At 42.3% G+C, this 23,578-nt stretch overlaps 1 protein-coding gene across 1 annotated transcript in view; it reads right to left on the bottom strand.

The window, feature by feature from the left end:
• The window catches only part of akt1 (v-akt murine thymoma viral oncogene homolog 1), a 143,795-nt gene that overhangs the window by 106,897 nt on the left and 13,320 nt on the right, over positions 1–23,578 (bottom strand). Inside the window, exon 2 of the mRNA XM_060933974.1 lies at positions 1,483–1,628. Within this exon, the coding sequence (XP_060789957.1) occupies positions 1,483–1,528 (46 nt within the window). The 5' untranslated portion in view covers positions 1,529–1,628. The remainder of the gene's footprint in view (positions 1–1,482; positions 1,629–23,578) is intronic.

The raw sequence follows: 23,578 nt of genomic DNA, 5'->3' as shown, positions 1-23,578 counted from the left end.
TCGCCCTCTCCACCGTCCCCTCAACGACTTTGGTCTTTATGTTGTGGCCTGTGATGGTTTTCACACCTTCCCAGGCCTCCCTCATGCTGTTCTCCTTCAGCTTCTGCTCCACCTTTCTCTTGTAGTTGTCCTTAGCTTCTCTCACGCAGCGTTTCCTACAGTTTCACCTCCTGCTGTGCTGCTTTCATCGCCTCCCTATCCCTACTCCTAAAAGGTGGCCTTCTTCCTGTTGAGGACAGCTTTGACTTCCTGTGTTACCCATGGCTTGTTATTAGGATAACACCGTACAGTCTTAGTGGGGGAGACCACGTCTGCACAGAAGTTGAGGTAATCCGTCAGACAGTGTGTCAGCCCCTCTATGTCCTCACAGTGTGGGCTAAGCAGCACATCCCAGTCCATGGTGTCATAACAGTCTCTAAGGGCATCTTCCATTCCAGAGAACCACCTCCTGATGGAACTAGTTGTTGCAGGCTGCCTTTGGACCAGGGGGGTGTACTTCGGCTGTAGACAAACCAGGTTGTGGTCAGACTTCCCTAGTGGGGGGAGGGGTGTGACTCTGTATGCATCCCTCACATTAGCATACAGCAAGTCAACTGTCCTGTTGTTCCTTGTTGGACAGTCCACAATGACTATGGACCAATCCTAAGGCGCAGGTTTATCCAGATCCTCTGTTCTCTCTTGGTGCAGAAAAATGGAAGAAAAGCCATGGTCTCATGTTTCCCAGTCGAGTTTAAAGTGTATTTTACAGTAGAGTTAAACAATAACAACATTTCCATGTTGTGAAGTCACTTTGTGACCGTGTACACCAGGAGGCAGTGTCACATGAACCAAGCCAGACTTTACAGAAAAGGGAAACTGAAGGACAACTACTATCAACAAGAGTGCTCGGAGAGCACAGTATCCGCCGCTGGCAACTACGCCATAACTCTGGTAAAATGCGACTGAACTGAAAGCAATTGCAATATGCGTATTACTTGAATTGCTTGACTGGAGGAGTATTTTACTCCCATGTATAAAAGCACCATCAAGTGGTTCATGTACTGAAGCACTTCAATTTCACTCCAGTTTAAATAATACACAATTCTAAAAAATGACGGCAATGACAGATGTATTAAGATTTTTTTTTTTATTGCTATGGGTTACATCACCTACACCGAGAGACTGTTAGAAGAAAAATGATCCTTCAGGCTCATTAATTTATCCATTATAATGACAACGCCAGCCTCAAGCTATATGGAACAATATCACAGTCACAGTTTCCTCTAAATAAACCCATAACAACGTAATGTCACCATATGAACATGTGTGTGAGGCAAATATGAAATGTCAGGAAAAAGAAACCTGACCCTAACTTACTCCTGCTGTTCATTTCTAACAGCAAACCCTCTTTCCACTGGGACAAATACATGTTACATACTCACAAGGAACCAACAGCATCCCAGCAAGAATCTGGGGTGGGAAAGAAGGAGCGTGCACACAAACCTCGTTTGTGGAGCCATCCCTCCTTCACGATCACCACGTCCGTCATTCTGGACAGAGGAAGACAGTCAGCGTCTCGGAGGAAGAGCAGCAGCTCCAAAGCCCACGAGCTCCTTCACTTGGGCAAGGAGCCTCTTCTCAAAGGTTACCTGGATGAGCACAGATCAGAATATACATTAGCTTCAATGTTTAATCAACACTGAATTAAAAAAAATAATAAAAAGCAGAACGCATTAATTTTACTGGATGAGAAATCCGTATGTTTATTTAAAAAAAAAAAAAAATCCGAAAACATATTGCACCACAGCAATTTCAAGAAAGAATTACACATCGTACTTTTATCCATTTATAGTTGCATTTAATGTTGTGAAACATCTGTGAGACAAGTTAGTTCCTGTTATCACTCACAATACATCAGCTATAAACAGCAGTTCCCGTCTCAACCTCTCTTTTTCTCCAAGTTTAAAAGATATAAAAAGCAGCTTGTTGTGTTGGAGATACAGGAAAGTCTTCTGAACCGACGACCTTCCTGTTGCAGAGATCTTACTGACCGTTACACACTCCCCAACACGTTACGAAGAGGTCTCCTTATAGAAAGCTTAACTTTAAGAACTAGTCATCCCTGTTAAATCATGTTTCGTGTTTAAGATTAGCGTTAGCTTACGCAGCCCAACCTACAGAGACGTCCCTTCTGAATGGCATTTTATTAGAACGAGCGCATTAAGATAAACCTGTGATTTGACACCAGTGACGGCTGGAACTACCGTCAGAGCCTTGCAGTTAAAGAAAATTAATCAATTTGTCAAATCTCAAGGGTTTTTCTAGGAAACTTTAGTATGAGGGCGCTCACCATGGTGAGGGAGCGAAGCGGGGGGAGGGGGGGTGCCGGTTGTCCGTCCTCCCCTCCGCTGTGCGAAGCCTTTGAAAAACTGAGGCTGCAATGGTACATTCTGAGGCTATCTGAGAGGGAAATTGTAACAAATTGTCAACATTGAAAAAGAAAGAAGTAATCTTCTTCTGCCCCGGACAGTCTTTGGCTTTCTTCCGTTTCGTGCCGCGGGACGACATCTTTAAATGCCCAAGTGTCAACAAAAACAACTCGCGAACTACTTCTGTCAAAAGCTCCCGTGCCGGTGCGTGAAAGGTCATTCAGTCTCGAGAAATCTCGCTCTACAAGTCAGCTGACCTTGTATGTAACCCATGTTAAATCTCGCGAGAACAGCCGCGACAAGTAAACGACATGGCGCCTCAGTCTGGAAAACGCCAATTCGGATTGTTTTTGCACCGTCTGGCGGTGTATCTACTATGATTAAAATATTTTTGGAGTAATTATAACATATTTGATGATCAGACACATTGTCACGTGGTGTTGCTGGGATGTTTTCACGGAGAAAAGATCGTTCTGAGAAAGATTGCATGTTGTGCAGTAGCATACAAGTGCATGGCCCAAGTGTGACTTGGGGTTCAGTCGGCATTTCGGTAAGAGGGCGCAGCGCCCCGTTCCCCGGTTTAGACGAAAGCCTGAAATCTGATTATTCAGGATGTATTGATTGACTTTCAGTGCTATGGTACAAGACTTCTAAACTCAATACACAGAGGACCAGGTGGAATTAATCGCTACTATTTTCACCAAAAAGATTTTTTTTTTATTTTTTATTTGGATTACTGCAGAATGATACCATATCAACTGCACTGTATTTTCAGGACTAATTAAATAACAGCTCTCTGTAGAGGACTCCGACAGCACCATATAGATTATAAAATGGCTTTGAAATACTTAAAATATACAACAGTTTCCAGCTCGAACAGAAATCGATAAAACAAAGTTTATATCGCAAGCCCCATGTGTCCATCTGTGTCTGAGCAAGTTCTGTGAACAGAAACTAGGATTGCAAAGAGAGTCTCGAGCTTGTCATGGCGTGTGCAGCACTGTCATGTACGTGGACATGTCATTGGTGTGACTGGCAGTTCACGTTCATCATTATTCACATTAGAGAGGCCAGACAGGTTTGAGCTGCCAGGAAGGATATAGTAACTCTTACAATCACGCTTTACAACTATGGTGAGCAGAAGCGCATCTCGGCACGCACAAAACATCAACCTCGAGATGAATACAACATCAGGTTCTACCCCCATCATTCAACAACAGGAATCTGAGGCCATCATGAGCACAGGCTGACCCAAACTGGACAGTTGAAGACTGGAAAAAGACCAGGTGATTTTTTTTTCCCTCTAATCTTCAACTGCCCAGTTTCAGTGAGTCTGTGCTCATGATAGAGAAGAACAAGAATAAGAGGCTAGCAGGAATGGATCCTGATGTGATCTTCTGCTGTTGTAGCTCATCCACTTCAAGGTTTCATGTGTTGTACATGCTGGGATGCTTTTCTGCTCACCACCGTTCTTTAAAAAAAAAAAAAAACCACACAACAGTATTTGGGTTACTATATTCTTCCTGTCAGCTAAAACCAGTCTGGTCATTCTCCTCTGATCTTTCGCATCACCAAGGTGTTTCAGCCTGCAGACCCTCTGTTCATGTGACAGGTTTTGTTTTTTGCACCATTCTGTGCAAACTCTAGAGACTGTTGTGTGTGAAAACCCCAAAGGGGTGTTCACACGGCACATATTTGCATCGATGCTGCACCGACGTATTTTGTTGCGATATATCTTAAATATGTTGCGATAAATCGTAAATTTTGTGGAGCGTTCACACGTCACAACCCTGCTTACTAGAGAGAAGCGTGTTCGCACCGGTGCAGCCCCACTTGCGTTCACACGGCAGTTTTTGCGACCGTGCTTTACGATAGTAATGATGCGGAAATGAAATATGCGCATGCGTGAAAACGTACTTCCTTTTCCCGGTTGTCATGGCATCACCAAGCGCCGGGAAAACAACGTGGATGAAGAGACACCAGTGTTACCAGATACTGCTGACGTTTTCCAGCCCAAAATATGTTCAAATCCGCCAAAATGCACTTAAAACCGCCCAATCTGGCAACACTGGAAGACACGCAGTTCTTCTGTTGTTGTTGATATTCGCCATTTTGGAAGCGCAAAATACCAGGATGCAAATTATGCAATGCCCGTAATGTAATCAACTCTCCTCACACGTAGCGAGTCTACCCCTGTAGCGTTCAGACGTCCCATTTTATATCGGTGCTGCCCCGCAAACTAACATTTGCTCCGGAGTAAATTTCTTAAACCACCCGAGCAGGGTTAGATTTGCACCGGTTTAAGCAGCTTTCAGGGGCTGCACCGGTATAACTTTGTACCGTGTGAACGCTCTACCGGGGCAGCCCCGGCGCTACACCGGAGTAAAAGTTGCCGTGTGAACACCCCTCAAGAGATCAGGAGGTTCTGAAATACTCAAACCAGTCCATCTGGCACCAACAGCCATGTCACAGTTCAAGTTACAGAGATCACAATCCACCCCCCCCCCAAATTCTGATGTTTAACTAACATTGACATTAACCAAAGCTTTTGACCTGCATGACTTTATACATCGTGCTGCTATCACATGACTGACTGATTAGATAACCGTATAAGCGAGCAGGTGTTCCTATTAAAGTGGACAGCATAAACGTATAGCCACAGGCAGCACTATAATCCATCCTGGTCACGTATACACAGCTGTATACACAGCATAAAACCCGTAGAAACAGAAGTCCCCAAATAGAGCTTATCAATTTCTAGATAAATAGCAAGTTACAAATTACACTGAATTAACAGGAATTCTAAATCTAAGTGTGAGTTCCTGAGTTATTAAGAAAAAGATATGATCGTGGACCAACCTAATGCGAGTCATAATTTTTTATACAAGTTGGCCTGCGTGTGTGACGCTGTCAGACACTGAGGACCTGAGACACAAGAATCGATCATCAAAACTGAAAAGCCAATAAATATTTCATGATATAAAACAAACCAGCCTAAAAACATAAGCGGTCACTTGGTGCACAGTCTAAGCCTGAAATAAATATAAAAAAGTCGATGCACTTGATCAGAGCGTGAGCTCAGTGGAGAATTACAGCTCCAGAATTCCTGCACCTGTTTCCCAGTGGGGAAATTTTCAATTTACTCCATAATTTGATCATTTGTTAATTTCTAGGTATAACCAGCTACCAGGAACTGCTCAATTACCATCCAATTTATCTTCATCTAATGTAGTAACATTCAAGTGTGCAAAGGGAGGGTGTAGAGAAGTCCAGGACAGACAGACGGTGTGTGTCTGGACTAGGTTTTTTTTTTTAAATGCTGTTGGACAAGTATAATTAACAGTTACACTGTAGGCTTTTGAGGAAGTGGTTACTAGCACCTATCTATAAATAATAATAATAATAATAATAATAATAATAATAAGTGTTAAATAAATGATTAATATTAGTTCAGGATATTAATGTTAGATTAGTTTAACACAGCGACTAGATTTTTCTATAGATCAATGTCTAGAGTCTCGATCTATTAGTCCTAACTTCTGATTAAAGGAGAGACGCAGAACCATTATTGTTAAATACATTTCTGAGTGGATAGTATCTCCATCCTTGACTCTTGTATGCTGCATAAAGGGGAATTTTAAAAAATATATATATATATTTTTGAGAGTTAAAATCGACTGCAAAGTTGGTATTCGATCTGCCCCGCTGAGCCAGCCAGCCCTGAGCGCATGACGTCACAGCGGTAACCGGTTTTAAGGCCGAGGCCTTTGACAGCTATAGACCAAAGTCATATAAATAAAAATTTATGGTGAAAGTAAGAAATACCGTCACCGACTTGCTCAACTAAGACTGATTTGACTTCATTAATTGTGTGTTGACTCTCATTAAAACAGGAGAGGTGTTATAACTTATGCAAAATACATGTACATGCATTTTCACTGATAAACCATAAAAGGCTAATTAAATAAATCAGATGAACTGAGAATCACACTCTGAAGCAAATTAAATAACCTTATACTTGAAACGCACAATACATGTATTAATCTAAATGCAGGTAAACAAGGAGTGGTGTTGTTTTGTATCCAAATGATGATCTTCGCATCTTACCCGTCTGTGTTCTTGCTTCCTGAAGGCCGACCTTGTGCTCGATTGTTTTGAAACAATCTGACTTTCAGTTGTTTGTTCAGTTATCCGTTCATTCGCTTCTCCCACGTAAGGGCGAGATATTGCTGCTGAGGCAAGTATATTCAGCAGAGAAATCAGACAGCTGGTCCACTCATTCTCCATTTTCTCCATATGGAGTACTCCGCCATTACTGCTCGGCTCAGGCAATTACTAAAACCTAGGACGGGGCGTCACCAGTTTTAGCAACAACCGCGGGGAGGTCACTGCCCGAGCGATATGTCCCGTTCCATCCCGGGTTTTACCAAAAACCCTTGGCTCACGCTCCGGGAGAACTGGTGCAACTGAACTTACTTTCCTTTTCTTGTAGTTTTCTGTAATTGCTGGTACTGCACCCTCTTTCAATACGGGCTTATAGCCAACACTCCTCAACAGATCAGAGGTCTCATACGAGTCTTCAGTAAAATGCGCAGAGCAAAGGACAGACCACTTTGTAGGTGCCCAATGTGCCAGTGAACTTCTCGCAAAACGCGTCCAAGTCTTTGTAGTTTGAACGTTCTTGGGCCATGAATGCAACGTAAATCCACCTTCTGTCGTGTTGCTGCACCCACCAGCAACACATCTACGTGGCATGGCGATAAATTAGCTCAAAATGGAGGATCGGAGTTGCAGTCAGCTCTGTGTTTTAGTATAGCGGAAATGGCGATGAGACCGATAGACTTCCTGCAGTGACATCACGGACATCAAGGTCATTCACTCAGACCGCTACCTATATAAATCACTTTAATCGTAAAAAATTACTGTATTAGATTTATTGTTAACGCTTAAAACTATTCCTGTGCCATTCTTGAGGTCTCAGGGCATTTATCTCATCTCATTATCTGTAGCCGCTTTATCCTTCTACAGGGTCGCAGGCAAGTTGGAGCCTATCCCAGCTGACTACGGGCGAAAGGCGGGGTACACCCTGGACAAGTCGCCAGGTCATCACAGGGCTGACACAGACACAGACAACCATTCACACTCACATTCACACCTACGGTCAATTTAGAGTCACCAGTTAACCTAACCTGCATGTGTTTGGACTGTGGGGGAAACCGGAGCACCCGGAGGAAACCCACGCGGACACGGGGAGAACATGCAAACTCCGCACAGAAAGGCCCTTGCCGGCTCAAGGCATTTATAAACAAAAAAAATTGAGGCCACCGTTCTGCATATATGCTTCAAGTTACACTTCAGGTATTAGCTCTCAGAGGATCGGAGTTGCAGTCAGCTCTGTGTTTTAGTATAGCGGAAATGGCAATGAGACCGACAGACTTCCTGCTGTGACGTTACGGACGTCAAGGTCATTCACTCAGACCGCTACCTATATGAAATCACTTTAATCATAAAAATTACTATATTAGATTTATTAACGCTTAAAACCATTCCTGTGCCATTCTTGAGGTCTCAAGGCATTTATAAACAAAAAGTGAGGCTGTGACTCTGCGTATCTCCCTTAAATTTGTTTAGTCCTCAACTTCTACATCTACCCATGTTCTGGCAAACAGAGATGCTCAGTTCTGTGAGCCCCTTGCTGCTTTTACCAAATATATTTTTTCTTTCACGCATTTGTAGCCATTGCTGCTTTCCAAATGTACCTTGCTGCACCAACTCATTATTGTAAGAAGGCAAAATGGTTGACGGAGCTTGACTATGACCCCACGCTAATAGTGTGCTGTGATTGATCGACATGCATTACTTTCATTGCAAGTTGACAACGCTTGTTAGGGCTCACTTTCTGTGGTGGAAGGTATGTGCTGGGCACTTGGAAACTTCTGGAAAATTATGAGTAGGGCGCATATAAATTTAGGCATTGCGCACTTTCTAGGGAGCAGGGTGTGTTGCCATGGTAAAATAAATAAATAAATAAATAAACTAGCTGGAACACTGATGTGTCCCCTTTAAATGAACAGAATATTTAATATTAGAACATTATTTTAAAAAAAGTACTTTGAGCAAAAACTCTCTCGGCAAAAGTCATGTCCAGGTGTGTGTGCGCGTGCACAAGAGTGAGTGAAATTATATGAAGTGAGTGTATTGTGCTTTTTGCAAACTGTGTTGTTCAACCTTGACATGTTCTTAACTTTCCTCTCACTATAGAAGCGATTGCAGGTGCATTCCTGCGTTTCTCACAAACACTGAAAAACATGTTTGATTGGATTTACTCCATATGTGGTTGACATTTCTACCAATCCAACAGCGCTGCTGGTGGGACAGAGACAGACTACAGAAGGTGTTGGTTGGTTGCGTCAACCAACTCGATGCATCATCCAAATTTCATGCAATCCAATAACGCTGTAGGCATAAAACTGGGCTAGACTATAGATGTGTGTTTTGTGGGGTTTTTTTTTTTAAATTGTGGTTGCGTCAGATATGCCGATAGGCAAGGAAAGAAGTTTAAGTGCCGACTCCAATAAACAGGAAAACACAGAATATCGACTCCGGTAATTGGACGACCCCCGATTCACATAAGCTGTTAGTGCAGAAAAGCATCTCAAACATACACCGCATTGAACGGTGAGGCAGATCGACTACAACAGCAGAAGACCATACACCCTACCGGGTTCCACTTCTGTCAGCCAAGAGCAGCAATCTGAAGGTACAGCAGGCACTGGCTCACAGTCTTTTTCCAAACATCAACTGTACAGTTTTGGTGAACTTCCAATTCCTGTTTGGCACAATACGTGTTCTGTTTTGTTGGGAGCTTTTCTGCTCACCACGGTTGTAAAGAGTGGTTATTTGAGTCCCTGTAGCTTTCCTGTCAACCTGAACCAGTCTGGTTATTCTCCTCAGACCTCTCTAGTCAACAAGGCATTTCTGCCTGCGGAACTGATAAGCACTGGATATTTTTTGTTTTTCGCACCGTTCTAGATAAACTCTCGAGAATGTGTGTGTGTGGAAAAGTGCAAGATCACACTCACCCCCCCCCAAAATGTTTCATGTGAAAATTAAGGGAAACACTGCATCTGCAGGATTGGCTATTTTCATTTTAAAATGCCTGTATAATCACTATTTAAAAAAAATAAATAAATAAATCACACCACTATGCACACAGTAACAGTCTTGTATAATACAATTGAAAACGAGTGAAAAATCGTTATGTTTATGACCTATTATTATTACCAGCCCAGAAAAGGAAACTGGTACGTGCCAATCCCTGGATCACTCTGTTCACTGCTGATAGGCATATGTTCTTGGCAGCTGGTAATTTTGTAGTGTGGTTAAATAGAGCCATACTCTAAAACACAGTTTCCTTAGCTGATGAAGGAAGGGGACTTCGGTGGCTGACGAGCAAAAACAGAAACGTGTTGAGTGGCTGCTCCGTCACAGGAAACCATTAGTCTGGAATGGATAGCGGCTGCATCATTGTTGACCACTTACTGGTGGGACCCAAAACCCAAATTTCTAACATGCAAGAATGTAGAGGAACGGTTAAAAACCAAAGGCATGTTGGTCACTGTGTAAAAGGTTCAAAAGGTGATTGAACTGGAATTTAAAGTGACTAAGAACTCGCACCACCAGCCCACAACTTCAACTTTCATGTACTGAGCACGAACAATTAGGCACTTCCACACGTCTCTCCTACTCAGTGGGCCTGTATGCCACGCAGCTTTCTGATCAACCACACGGTCTCAAACGGAAACCCTACATCATGACAAAGCAGTTTGGTCAGGCTTCATATAAATAACAAATGTAAGAAAAACTAAAGCTGCCAATTCAAATAAATTAGAGCAATGGATTTACTTATTCATTTACCTTTCCATACAAGACTGAAATTAAAAGTATAAAATATTTACAGACTTGGTCCCTCACAGTAGTATGTGTTAGGGTTCTTACACAAAGGCTAGTCTCAAAAATAAAGAATAATAAAAAAAAAAAATTTAGCAGCATGATTTGTCGCCAAAAAAAATTAAAAATCCTATAAGCTGCTGTTACAAAACATCAAAAATCAACACCTTCTGACCAAGTAGATTCGAAAACTGAACATGGCACAACTGGCTAAGGCTGTAAGCAGTATTTATGTGAATTTGTTGAAGTGACTACATATAAGCAGGTAATACAGCACCAATTAAAGGGGTACCAAATATAATATATACAGCTGCTGATGTGACAAAGTAATGTATTCTTAAGTATTCTATCAAATTTATGTACTAGAAAACAACGAAATATAGCTTGGTAATTGTAAATATAATAGTCGGAAAATTTAGCAGCATGATTTGTCGCCAAAAAAAATTAAAAATCCTATAAGCTGCTGTTACAAAACATCAAAAATCAACACCTTCTGACCAAGTAGATTCGAAAACTGAACATGGCACAACTGGCTAAGGCTGTAAGCAGTATTTATGTGAATTTGTTGAAGTGACTACATATAAGCAGGTAATACAGCACCAATTAAAGGGGTACCAAATATAATATATACAGCTGCTGATGTGACAAAGTAATGTATTCTTAAGTATTCTATCAAATTTATGTACTAGAAAACAACGAAATATAGCTTGGTAATTGTAAATATAATAGTCGGTACGCTAAACGGCACAAGAGTCGCCATTTTTAAAAGACCGTGACGTCAGCCCTACCCACTGCACTAGGAGAGAAGCGTGTAATCATGGCGTCGGGCGCATCAAGTGAAAGCGACAGCTCTGTCGAATCATACGAAGAGATCCCGCAAGACACACTGCAAGCAGGCTATGGCTTAGAAGGGTACCAGTTTGAACCTAGGAGAGGTACTCTCGACTCCGGTGATGACGAAAGAAGAGAAGAAAGCTCGAACTCGCTTGGTGTTTTTCAGCGGAAACGAGTGAAAAGACATGTCTGGAGGATCGTTATGCTTTCCATCGGTCCTGTTATTACACCCGAAAGCAACACACTGTGGCATTGTGTAGCCGATCACTTACAATTCATCCTACTTTCCGATTCACACGTGCTATTCCCAACCTCAATGAGCCAACACAACTGGGCACATACATACGTCATGAGTGTTACGCAGAGAAAATGAACGTGCATTCTGACTGGATAAAATTAATATCATGGCGGGCTGTTCAAACTGCGGAAATAGTTTGCTCGAGCTACTTTCAAAACACTACAACTTTCCAACCTTAGAACAAAAAAAAAAACTTTTCTAAGTCTTGAAGAAGGTTCGTTAATGTGTGTTTTATTGTTATATTTACTCTATATATTGCCCTCTGTTCCCCTTTAACTTCCCGCCGGATTTATACACGTTTCAGATTCTCTTCATACTTCGAAACAACCGAAACAATCAGGGTAAAGCCTGAAAACTAGAAGTTCAAATTATTTTGACACACTACACAGCTAATAAAAACTTAATATCTACCTTTAGTATAAATACAGAGGTGATTATAGGATGTGCTGATTGGTCAAGAGTGTCAAACTATTTCTCGATAATCACCTCAAGTGACTCAGCAAAATGGCGGCCAATCACCTCATTGCTGTGAGTGAGGAAGAATTAGAAATTACGAAAGAAAATGCAGTTCCTAAAAAGCACTAAAAGATGCTACAAAGTGTGGTCCAAAACTATTCAACGGTAAGTTGGAATTGTGATTTATTTATCTATTATTTTGTGAGTCGCACAGATAAACGTGACAAGTCTGCGCCGTGCCGTTTTTACATCTGCATGCCGCTTTTGGAGACTGAAGTCAATTTTTTTAATACGATTTTCTTTAAAATAAAATCACCTGTGAGGCGGCACGGTGGTGTAGTGGTTAGCGCTGTCGCCTCACAGCAAGAAGGTCCTGGGTTCGAGCCCCGGGGCCGGCGAGGGCCTTTCTGTGCGGAGTTTGCATGTTCTCCCCGTGTCCGCGTGGGTTTCCTCCGGGTGCTCCGGTTTCCCCCACAGTCCAAAGACATGCAGGTTAGGTTAACTGGTGACTCTAAATTGAGCGTAGGTGTGAATGTGAGTGTGAATGGTTGTCTGTGTCTATGTGTCAGCCCTGTGATGACCTGGCGACTTGTCCAGGGTGTACCCCGCCTTTCGCCCGTAGTCAGCTGGGATAGGCTCCAGCTTGCCTGCGACCCTGTAGAAGGATAAAGCGGCTAGAGATAATGAGATGAGAAAATCACCTGTGTATTTATACTAAAATTATCCACCTCAGGCTCAGGGAATAATAACTTCGACTTTGTCCCAGTTATTATTCACCAATATTTACTTCGCAGTTTAGCACTGTCTTGCTTGGGCCTTCAGTGAAAAAGATGGTAGTACGTTGCTCCAAACCCTGTATCTCTCATTCGGCATTAATGATGCCTTTCCAGATGTGCAAGCAACCCAAGCCATGCGCACTAATGCACCCTCATGCCATCAGAGATGCTGGCTTTTGAACTGTACACTGATAAGCCATATGGTAATTCTCCTATTTAGCCCGGAGGACGTTGTGTCCATGATTTTCAAAAAGAATTTCAAATTTCAACTCGTCAGACCACAGGACGGTTTTCCACTCCGCCTCAGTCCATCGTAAATGAGCTCGGGCCCAAATAAAGCAGCAGTGTTTCTGGATATTATTTCTATATGGTTTCTTCTTTGTATGGTAAAATTTTAACTTGCATTTGTGGATGCAATGATGAACTGTGTTCACAGACAATGGTTTTAAGAAGTGCACCTGGGCCCATGCAGAAAGTACTCGAAGTTAGCACCCGCTACCCGTCAAACGCGGGTGATTTTGCTCAACCTACTAGCCATAGTGGTGGATAAACAAAAAGAAATAATGCAAGTGTAACAGAATTATTTGTGACCTTCCACAATGCAGACTGAATTGCGAATCCGCTTGGACACCATCTTCTCCTTCGAGTGTCCGAGTGAAACAAGAAGACGACGCAGTTTCAGCGTGGCAACTTGAGTATAAAACGCTAACTAGCACTAACTCAAGCATAAAACACTAACTACCAACTGATGGTTAAAGAGAATTACCTCAGGTCAAGCAGCCTAGACTAACATTGCAGCAAAAAAAAAAAAAAAAAAAAGTTACATCGTAGGCATTAAGAGGTCTGCAGAGAAGCGTCCCAGGAGACAAGGCCAAACAAGCGAAGGTCAAAAAGCTTTTTTAAAATGAGAAGTGGACAAAAGCCAACAACAGGGAGTCCCGTAAATGGTTAGTGGTCTTTTTAATCTGCCCAACTCATCAAATGTAACTTCCATCAGTTCCCAGCTGTGCATGCTTATGAGAGAGAGAAAATGTCAGTATTTTCCTTGAGTTTAAATATTTAACTTATGAAATAAAATAGCCTATTTACCTATATAATCATGCTTGAATGTTGTAGCTCTTGCTGTATTTTCTTCTTTCACATGCAATTACACATTCAGTTAAAACAAGAAAAGTGGCTTTTTTTTTTTTTAATGTAAAAAAGTGGCCGGTAGATTTTGGAATCCACCAGCCACAGTTGCACGTGGATTTAAATAAATAAAAGTTACTTTCCAACCCTGCCGTGCAGCGATTTCCACTACAGAATCGTGTCCATTTTTAATGCAGTACCATCTCAAGGCCGAAGATCACGGGCATCCAATGTCAGTTTTCAGCCTTGTCTCTTGCATACAGAGATTCCTCCAGATTCTCTGAATCGTTTAATGAGATTATGTACCATAGATCGGCGTTTCTCAACCACTGGGCTGCGAAGCGCCATCTAGTGGGCCGCAAATTTCTTTCAAGTTTAAAGCCAAATACGAAATAGTTGGGGATGTCATAGTGTCCCAAATCCGGTAACTGGTTTGTCGTATACTTTTCCAAGTGGAATACATACATTTGTGGGTAAATTAAGAAGAACAAGCATTTATTTTTGTTACATTCCTCTTCTACATTTAACTTGCGCATACACGCACGCACCGCAGTAGGCAGAAAAATAAATATGTTTGTGGGTAAATTATATGGATCTGTGATGCCTGCTGGAAGAGAAGAGCAGGGAGGATTGAGAATCGAGCGGCTGTGGTTTGTTTACACCCGATACTAAAACTTGTAGTGTCTTATCAACCATCTCAAAGATGCGTACAAAAGCCCAGAAATTCCTCCTTATCTGGGCGAAAACGATACAGGATTTATCATGTAGTGTCCTGATCCGCAGGTCTTTAACCCAGCCACATATAAAAAGTTATACTCCTCCATGCTCTTCCAGGTTTTCATCTGTGTGTCCGTGTAAAATGATGTCTGCAGCACCAGGTAGTTTTAGGTGTCGGGGAACTCAATGGATGGAAAATTTTCCAACTCGTAGTGAATGAATGAATGAATAACTTTATTTAAAACACGATAAGTTGATCAGCAGAGCTGGTGGGGTCGTGTATGTACAGACAAATAATTACAAATACAAAAAAAGACTAAGAATATACACAAAAAAAACCTTAAATCTGTTGATTATCTGTTAATTATCTTCACATTAAGTTAATTCATAGTATGCGTAACTATTGTCTTTGTACTGAGTTACAACTACAATAGGATCAAAATTAATTCGACTAATGTCAAATTTAGCTCGTAAATTTTTCTTTCATAGGAAAAATCCTTCTTTGTTAGCGTGTAAGGATCTAATCCCATTGAGTGGTTTCTATAAAGGTTTTCGACCCACGTGACCGTTCCCATGTCAACAAGTAGACGGCGCCATTTTGACGGTCACAAATATGGCGACTACCGGTAGCGATACACTGTTGATCATGACGAAGTCTCATTGTCGAGTATTTTATCCGGCCTAGATGACGCGAGTAAGAAGCGATATCACCAGAAAATCAATGATGCTGGTGTACGTGATCCGTACACGTTACCAGGCTATCTTTTTCGGGCTTTGCAGCGCGGGTGATCTTCCTGACCTGCAGTCAGGCGTGTGGGAAATACCAGGGAAAAAACATAGAAAAAAAAGGAGCGAGATGCAGAAAACACCTTCACTATCCAGCGACGTCGGGCATTTACAGGGCGAGCAGAGGGAGAGGTATTTGCAAAAATTGAGGTTAGCAGGCTTAGAGAACGACGTTTACCTGCTTCCACCAGGATTGTTCACTGACGTACGGAAGTACACGAAGCCCTCGTCTTTACCTGACTTCGGCCCACATGATCTGTATACCTATGTCGTTAAAAACCAGGCTGGGTAACATGCCTACATCAGCGGGTCGTCCCTGGAGCCGGTGGTCGCCATCTTATTACAGCTAAGGTTTGTTCACATTTTCATTTACTTTCGGTCCTCAGGATAAACAAAATGTCATTAAATGTCACTGAAATAACTTCTTAGTCTGTTGAGACATGGCCCGTTATAAATTTGCTGTTACCAGGCAATGACCAAGAACTGTATTATTAGGGTCGGTGTAGTTGTAGCAGTGCACTAGCAGCTAGCTGTTAGCACTAGCTAATGTCAACAACAGTAGCTAGTATGTTACTGTAGCAATGTTTACATTCAGTCATTTGGATGACTGTTAAAACCTTTCAGTCTCAAGTTTTTCCTTTACTGTATTTACTAGTTTACTGAGCTAGCGCGCTCGCTTCCAGCCTGCCCGAGCACGCTAACTCAGTAAACTAGTAAATACAGTAAAGGAAAAACTTGAGACTGAAAGGTTTTAACAGTCATCCAAATGACTGAACGTAAACATTGCTACAGTAACATACTAGCTACTGTTGTTGACATTAGCTAGCTTGACCTTCAAAATGGCGGACACCAGGGCGTCACGTGACCTGTGACGTCACGTCGAAATCCTCTATATCCACTTCTTGGTTTTAATAACTTGTTTGTTTTCTGAACACAAACTTGGCAATAAGTTCTTGTGTTAATGGACCAGACTCCAGTTTTGGATCATTAATTCCTTTTGACTGAGAATGACCCACGTGCATGGTTTTATATTGGTTTCTGGCACATCTATACAGTTTAAAATACAAAACCTACAATTAAAAACATTGTTTTTGTTGCATTTATTTAATTCCCATCTGTAACAGGGAGTGATGTTGCATCCTATTAATGCACTTTACATTAGATTATAAAATGATAGAGGAGCCAAAATAACTGGGGATCTTTTTTTTTTTAAAATGGGCCCTGACTCAGTACACGTATGAATAGGTGGGCCTCAAAGCAGAAAAGGTTGAGAATCCTTGAAGATGTGATCCCCGAATTCTCTGCAATTTTACATTGAGGAACGTTATTCTTAAACTGTTGCACTATTTGCCCACGCAGTCTTTCACAGAGCGGTTAACCCCTGGCCATCTTTACTTCTGAGAGACTCCGCCTCTCCGGGATGCTCTTTTTATACAAATCATGTTACTGACCCGTTCCCAATTAACCTAATTAGGTGGGGGGGGGGGGGGGGGGGGGGGGGGGGTTAAGCATTACACAACTTTTTCAGCCTTTTGTTGCCCCATCCCAACTTTTAACACATTGCTGTCACTAAATTGACATAAGCATGTATTTAAAAAATAAAACGTTTCACTTTCAACATTTGATATGTTGTCTTTGTACTATTTTTCAATGAAATATAGGGTTTCCATGATTTGCAAGCATACGTCATCCACCCATCCATTATCCGTAACCACTTGTCCTGTGCAGGGTCACGGGCAAGCCGGAGCCTATCCCAGCTGACTACGGGCGAGAGGTGGGGTACACCCTGGACAAGTCGCCAGATCATCGCAGGGCTGACACACAAACAAACAACCATTCACACTCACATTCTACAGTCAATTTAGAGAGTCACCAATTAGCTTAACCTGCATGTCTTTGGACTGTGGGGGAAACCGGAGCACCCAGAGGAAACCCACACAGACACGGGGAGAACATGCAAACTCCACACAGGAAGGCCCCCGTTGGCCACTGGGTTCGAACCCAGAACCTTCTTGCTGTGAGGCGACAGCGCTAACCACTACACCACCGTGCCGCCCCACAAATCTTTACATTCTGTTTTTATTTACATTTTATACATCGTCCCAACTTTTTTGGAAAAGGGGTTGCATTAAACACCTGGCTTTCACAAAATTGTCCTCGGTGGTACTCTTAATCACTGTCCTAGTAAACTGGCATGAGGATGTGTTTGTAACATAGAGCTCGGGAGTTTCTAAGTCATTCTGGATAAGTGCGTCTGCTGCATGTTTTAAACACAACAGAAATAAACTCCACAGTATATTCCATACATAAAAGTGCAGCAATCCATATGATTTACATTAGATAATTTTACATTAGTTAATCTTATGTCTACATTAAACACACACACACACACACACACACACACGAGGAACACGAGTAGGATGTGAACATTTTTGTGAACTTGTAGGCTTTTCCCAAGTACCAAATTTCTTGTGCAAGTCTTCATAAATATAAATCCACTCATATCCAGCTTGATAAATGAGACCCACTGTGTGGATTTGAAGGCATTTTGGTCGAACTAAAAGTTGTCACCTTCAAGTCTGTGCAGCAGATACAGTCCATCCATATATGGCCCTTTTCCATTACCCTTTTTCAGCTCACTTCAGCTCGCTTCAGCTCACTTCAGCCCGACACGGCTCACGTTTCGACTACCAAAAAACAGCACGACTCGGCTCGCTTCAGCCCTGCTTAGCCCCTAAAACTCGCACCGTTTTGGAGTGGGGCTGAAGCGAGCCAAACCGAGCCGAGTGAGGCTGGGGGCGTGAGCAGACACTCCCCTGTGCACTGATTGGTGAGGAGGAGTGTCCTCACATGCCCACACACGCCGCGAGCACACTGGGATCTGTAAACACCGCAAACCCGGAAGAAGAAGAATTACGAATTACGAGAATTTCTGAAGCCTTATGCGCCTCGCCTCATCTATACGCTCTTGCCAGTATCTGTTGGCGCTGTCGGTGACAACAAGCCACAGAACCAAGACCAGCAACACTAATGACTCCATGTCCTCCATGTTTATTGTTTACTATTCGGGTCGTGAGACTACCGCTTAAAAGCTCACTGATGTCACTGTTTGCGCTGCTTAACGACATCACGTGACGTCCACCCACTTTCGCTAACTCCACCCAATGTGTCCACCCACTTCCAGCCAGCACGGTTCAGCGCGGTTGTAGTCGAAATGCAACTCCAACAGCCCCACTCAGCTCGACTCAGCACGGCACGGCTCAGCCCGACTCAGCCGCGTTTGTAGTGGAAAAGCAGCAATAGACCCCTTTCACTGATGTCACCCGAAACCGGAAGTAAACAGACCCTGCGCCATTTTGGAAGACCAACAAACTCATGATAACGGCAGCGGTATGTGAACCCACGAGAATAAAGTGGAGTGGCAAACGACTTAAACAAATCTGAGCTGTTTTATTTATGATTTATTGGCCCAACAGTAGACTTGAAAGAAACCTGTGCAAGACTTGGCAAAAAACTGTGGATATAATGGATAAGTCTGTGCATGATCTGCGGACACTTTGAGATAAGCAAACGCAAGAAATTCAGATTTAAAACATGCTAAAGTGGCCCCAAGTTGATAACTGTATGAGGAGCAAGCCTCCCAGACTTCTACAATTTAATAATAATAATAACTATGTGTAGGTTATTCTTAATAACAGCTGTAATATCACGAACCAAGCCACTAACAACATAAGTGTAAGCCTGTAGGCCTTTGTAGGCCTTCAAGTCATCAGCAGTGTAGGCACTGGGTGTAAACAACAAATAGTTTACAATGTCTGGGTAGCAAACTGATGGCAGAATTGGTGTCCGGTCCTCCTTATGTATCTGACACGGAGAAATAATATAAATCGCGCTGCCTACCAGATTACAGTCGTCTGTTTTATTGTATCAGTACTAGTATCACTTACTATACTCATCAGTCATAGATTAGTCCAGTACAACATGACCAGCTTGCTTTTTTTCCATTTGACTGTCGCAAGTTTTTTCAGGCTGGTACAGTCAAAAATTGAAAAAAGTTTTGGCCTACTAAACTAGTCATCGATTCTACTAGTGTATTAATTGGAGTCGACATGAAAACGTTCGGTAAAAACTTTAAACCAGTACAATCTCTTCTTCAAAGTTTCACCAAATGGTTTTATTTATGCAATTTAAAGCTCATAATACTGTACAACTTTGGTCGAGTAAAAGCACGGAGCAAAAACATGGCTGAATCCTGAATGACTCCTATTTGTTTAAATAGGGGACTACATAGGCGGCAGAATGTAGTTTCTTTTTCCCCTGCCATGGAAGCGCACTTGTATACCGAGGAGGAAAGCAATTTGCATTACAGCCGTGAGGCAGCTCGGCTTGGTTTTCCCTTTCGGGCGCTCTCGTTTTCTGTTAGAATTTGGTAAAGAAAAAAAAATTATATATATTATTTACCAGCTTACCGGGTCCATTAACATAAATCTGACAGCTGACAAGGTCGGGATATAAACGAACTTTTGCGTTAAACTGTGTGCTTGGATTCACATAATTTTTTCTGAGTCTTATCATATGGGTCAAGCCCATCAATCACAGCCAGTTTCTCCACATACCGTGCCCTTTCTGCAACTGGTAATGTACTCACATAACCCGAATTATCATCCATCGTGTCACTTTACTCTCGCTCGTTCTTTGTTTTATATTGTGAGTGCATGTACTTGGTCTTCCAATATGGCGCCTAACAAAATCTCTCAGCGCGGTGATGTCATGTGAAAGGGGTCTATAGGTTGCAGACACACCCCTGCTTGAAGCCAGCACCATGCATGTTGAGAGCTAATACCTGAAGTGTAACTTAAAGCATATACACAGAACCATGGCCTCATTTCTTTTTGTTTATAAATGCCTCGAGACCTCCAGAATGGCACAGGAATAGTTTTAAGCGTTAACAAATCTAATACAGTAATTTTTTACGATTAAAATGATTCATATAGGTAGCGGTCTGAGTGAATGACCTTGATGTCCGTGATGTCACAGCAGGAAGTCTATCGGTCTCATCGCCATTTCCACTATACTAAAATACAGAGCTGACTGCAACTCCGATCCTCCATTTTGAGCTAATTTATCGCCATGCCACGTAGATGTGTTGCTGGCGGGTGTAGCAACACGACAGAAGGTGGATTTACATTGCATTCATGGCCCAAGAACGTTCAAACTACAAAGACTTGGACGCGTTTTGCGAGAAGTTCACAGGCACATTGGGCACCTACGAAGTGGTCTCTCCTCTGCTCATTTTACTGAAGACTCGTACGAGACCTCTGATCTGTTGAGGAGTGTTGGCTATAAGCCCGTATTGAAAGAGGGTGCAGTACCAACAATTACAGAAAACTACAAGAAAAGGAAAGTTCAGTTGCACCAGTTCTCCCGGAGCGTGAGCCAAGGGCTGTTGCTAAAACCCAGGACGAAACGGGACATATTATCGCTCGGGCAGTGACTTCGCTGTGGTTGTTGCTAAAACTGGTGACGCCCCGTCCCAGGTTTTAGTAATTGCCTGAGCCGAGCAGTAATGGCGGAGTACTCCGTATGGAGAAAATGGAGAATGAGTGGACCAGCTGTCTGATTTCTCTGCTGAATATACTTGCCTCAGCACAATATCTCGCCCTTACGTGGGAGAAGCGAATGAACGGATAACTGAACAAACAACCGAAAGTCAGATTGTTTTAAAACAATTGGGCACAAGGTCGGCCTTCAAGAAGCAAGAACACAGACGGGTAAGCTCCGACTCTCATTTGGATACAAAACAACACGTTGTTTACCTGCATTTACATGTAACTTGTATTGTGTGTTTAAGATGTTTAAGTTAAGTGTAAGATTATTTAATTTGCTTCAGAATGAGATTGTCTCAGTTCATCTGATTATTTAATTAGCCTTTTATGTTTTATCAGTGAAAAATGCATGCATGTACATGTATGTTGCACAAGTTATAACACCTCTCCTGTTTTAATGAGAGTCAACACAATCACTGAAGTCAAATCAGTCTTAGTTGAGCAAGTCGGTGACGGTATTTCTTACTTTCACCATAAATTTTTATTTATATGACTTTGGTCTATAGCTGTCAAAGGCCTCGGCCTTAAAAGAACAGTCCACCGTACTTCCATAATGAAATATGCTCTTATCTGAATTGAGACGAGCTGCTCCGTACCTCTCCGAGCTTTGCGCGACCTCCCAGTCAGTCAGACGTGCTGTTACTCCTGTTAGCAATGTAGCTAGGCTCAGTATGGCCAACGGTATTTTTGGGGCTGTAGTTAGATGCGACCAAACTCTTCCACGTTTTTCCTGTTTACATAGGTTTATATGACCAGTGATATGAAACAAGTTCAGTTACACAAATTGAAACGTGGCGATTTTCTATGCTATGGAAAGTCTGCACTATAATGACAGGCGTACTAACACCTTCTGCGCGCTTCGACAGCGCATTGATACGGAGCTCAGATATCAATGTGCTGCCGAAGCGCGCAGAAGGTGTTAGTACGCTTTAGAAACAACTCTCACACCTGTTGAAGTTGGTTGTTAACTAATGAACGGATTGCACAGCCATGCACACAGTCTACGTTCTTATTTTGCATTCATGTCAGGCCATTTTTCTGCATCTCTCACTGTTCTTAATCAGCAGCTCCACTTTGTTCTTAAAGGATATGGGACATGGATTTTTTTCTGGGCATAATTATGTATAAAGGACATAAGAAATGCCATCTAAATCACTGCAGGGCATCAAAAATGTGAAAATCATCACATTATTCAAGTTTTTTTATACATCAGCGTAAAACAAGGATTCGTTAATGAGCTAGGTGGTCACGTGACCCATGACGTAACAAAAACTTTCCAAGGAGCCAGCGCTTGGGAATCTAATGTAAACAGGTTACCGTAATGGACACCATCGACAGTGACATTCCCGATGTTTCACAGAGATGTGAAGTTAGACCTTATCAATTCGAACCGATAGCTGGAAATTCACATGAACATGGATCTTGTATTTACTCTGACGGGTCAGATGATTCTGAGAGTGAGGGTTCATTCAGCCCTCATGAAACTGAAAGCGGTCGGCTCGATAACACTTCCTGGTAAGTTAAAAATAATTCTGCTCAAAGGCTAATGATCTGTTGAAAGAAGTATTATTTTTGTATCATACATTGAAAGTTCATCATAGATCTAGCTAAAGTCCGTTGCAAGCTAGTTTTTTTTTGCTGATATTTTTCGAGATTGAGATACAAAACATTCAAAATGGCAAAACGAGTCAGAATTATGATAATCAATAATTGATACACCCAGAATTATAATACTAATCCTTACCTCGGCTTTCAGTCGCTTAGCGAATGCACCTCGTAGTGGCCGTAGCACTTCGGGTTTCACTCCGCCGTCTTGTTCCTGAATTGGGACGTTGGGAACGGCTCCATCTTTAAGTAGCCTCTTAAATTTGGCTTGGCAATTAATATTGCTCAGTACCTGAGTATTAATGTTGAAAGAATCCTCAGTGAAATGGTCCGAACACAGTTTGTGGGAAACAGTAGGTGCAAAGTTTTTTCAACAGGTGTTCTGTAAAGTTATCCTACCTCTTGGATTTGTCCTACTAAGCCTACTGCGCATGCGCGAAGCCTACTGCACATTAGCGATGGGAATTTTGGCTCTTTCAGGAGCCGGCTCTTTTGGCTCTTCTTACTATAAGGAGCTGGCTCTTTCGGCTCCTGAGATTTTATTTTTGATTTAATTGCTGCAATTAACTAGTTAATTAATTACATTATTATGTGAAAGTCTCTCTCGCTCTCTCTGAGGCACCTAAGGACAAAAAACTAATTCGGCTCCCCAACTCGGCTCCCACCGAAGAGCCGGCTCCCGTCGTTCACTTCAAAGAGACGGCTCTTTGAACCGGATCGTTCGCGACCGACACATCACTACTGCGCATGCGCAGGTGAGCCCACACTTTCCTCAGCTTCGGGTCCTTGGGGAATGCAAAAAAAAACTTACTCCAGGGCATTTCCCATTGGAATTATTGCAACCATAAGCAGCACAATACACCATGATGTCCAATGTACATTAAAGACTATAAAAACAATTTTCTTGTCATCCACTTCTCCATTCATCTACCCGCTTGTGCTGTGCCCGAAAGTTTTTATGACGTATGATCACGTGACAGCGGCTCTTCCGGTTGTAGAAAATGCATATCGGAA

Source organism: Neoarius graeffei, chromosome 11 (genome assembly GCF_027579695.1).
Source record: "Neoarius graeffei isolate fNeoGra1 chromosome 11, fNeoGra1.pri, whole genome shotgun sequence".
Classification (NCBI taxonomy): domain Eukaryota; kingdom Metazoa; phylum Chordata; class Actinopteri; order Siluriformes; family Ariidae; genus Neoarius; species Neoarius graeffei.
This window is presented reverse-complemented; position numbering and strand designations above follow the sequence as displayed.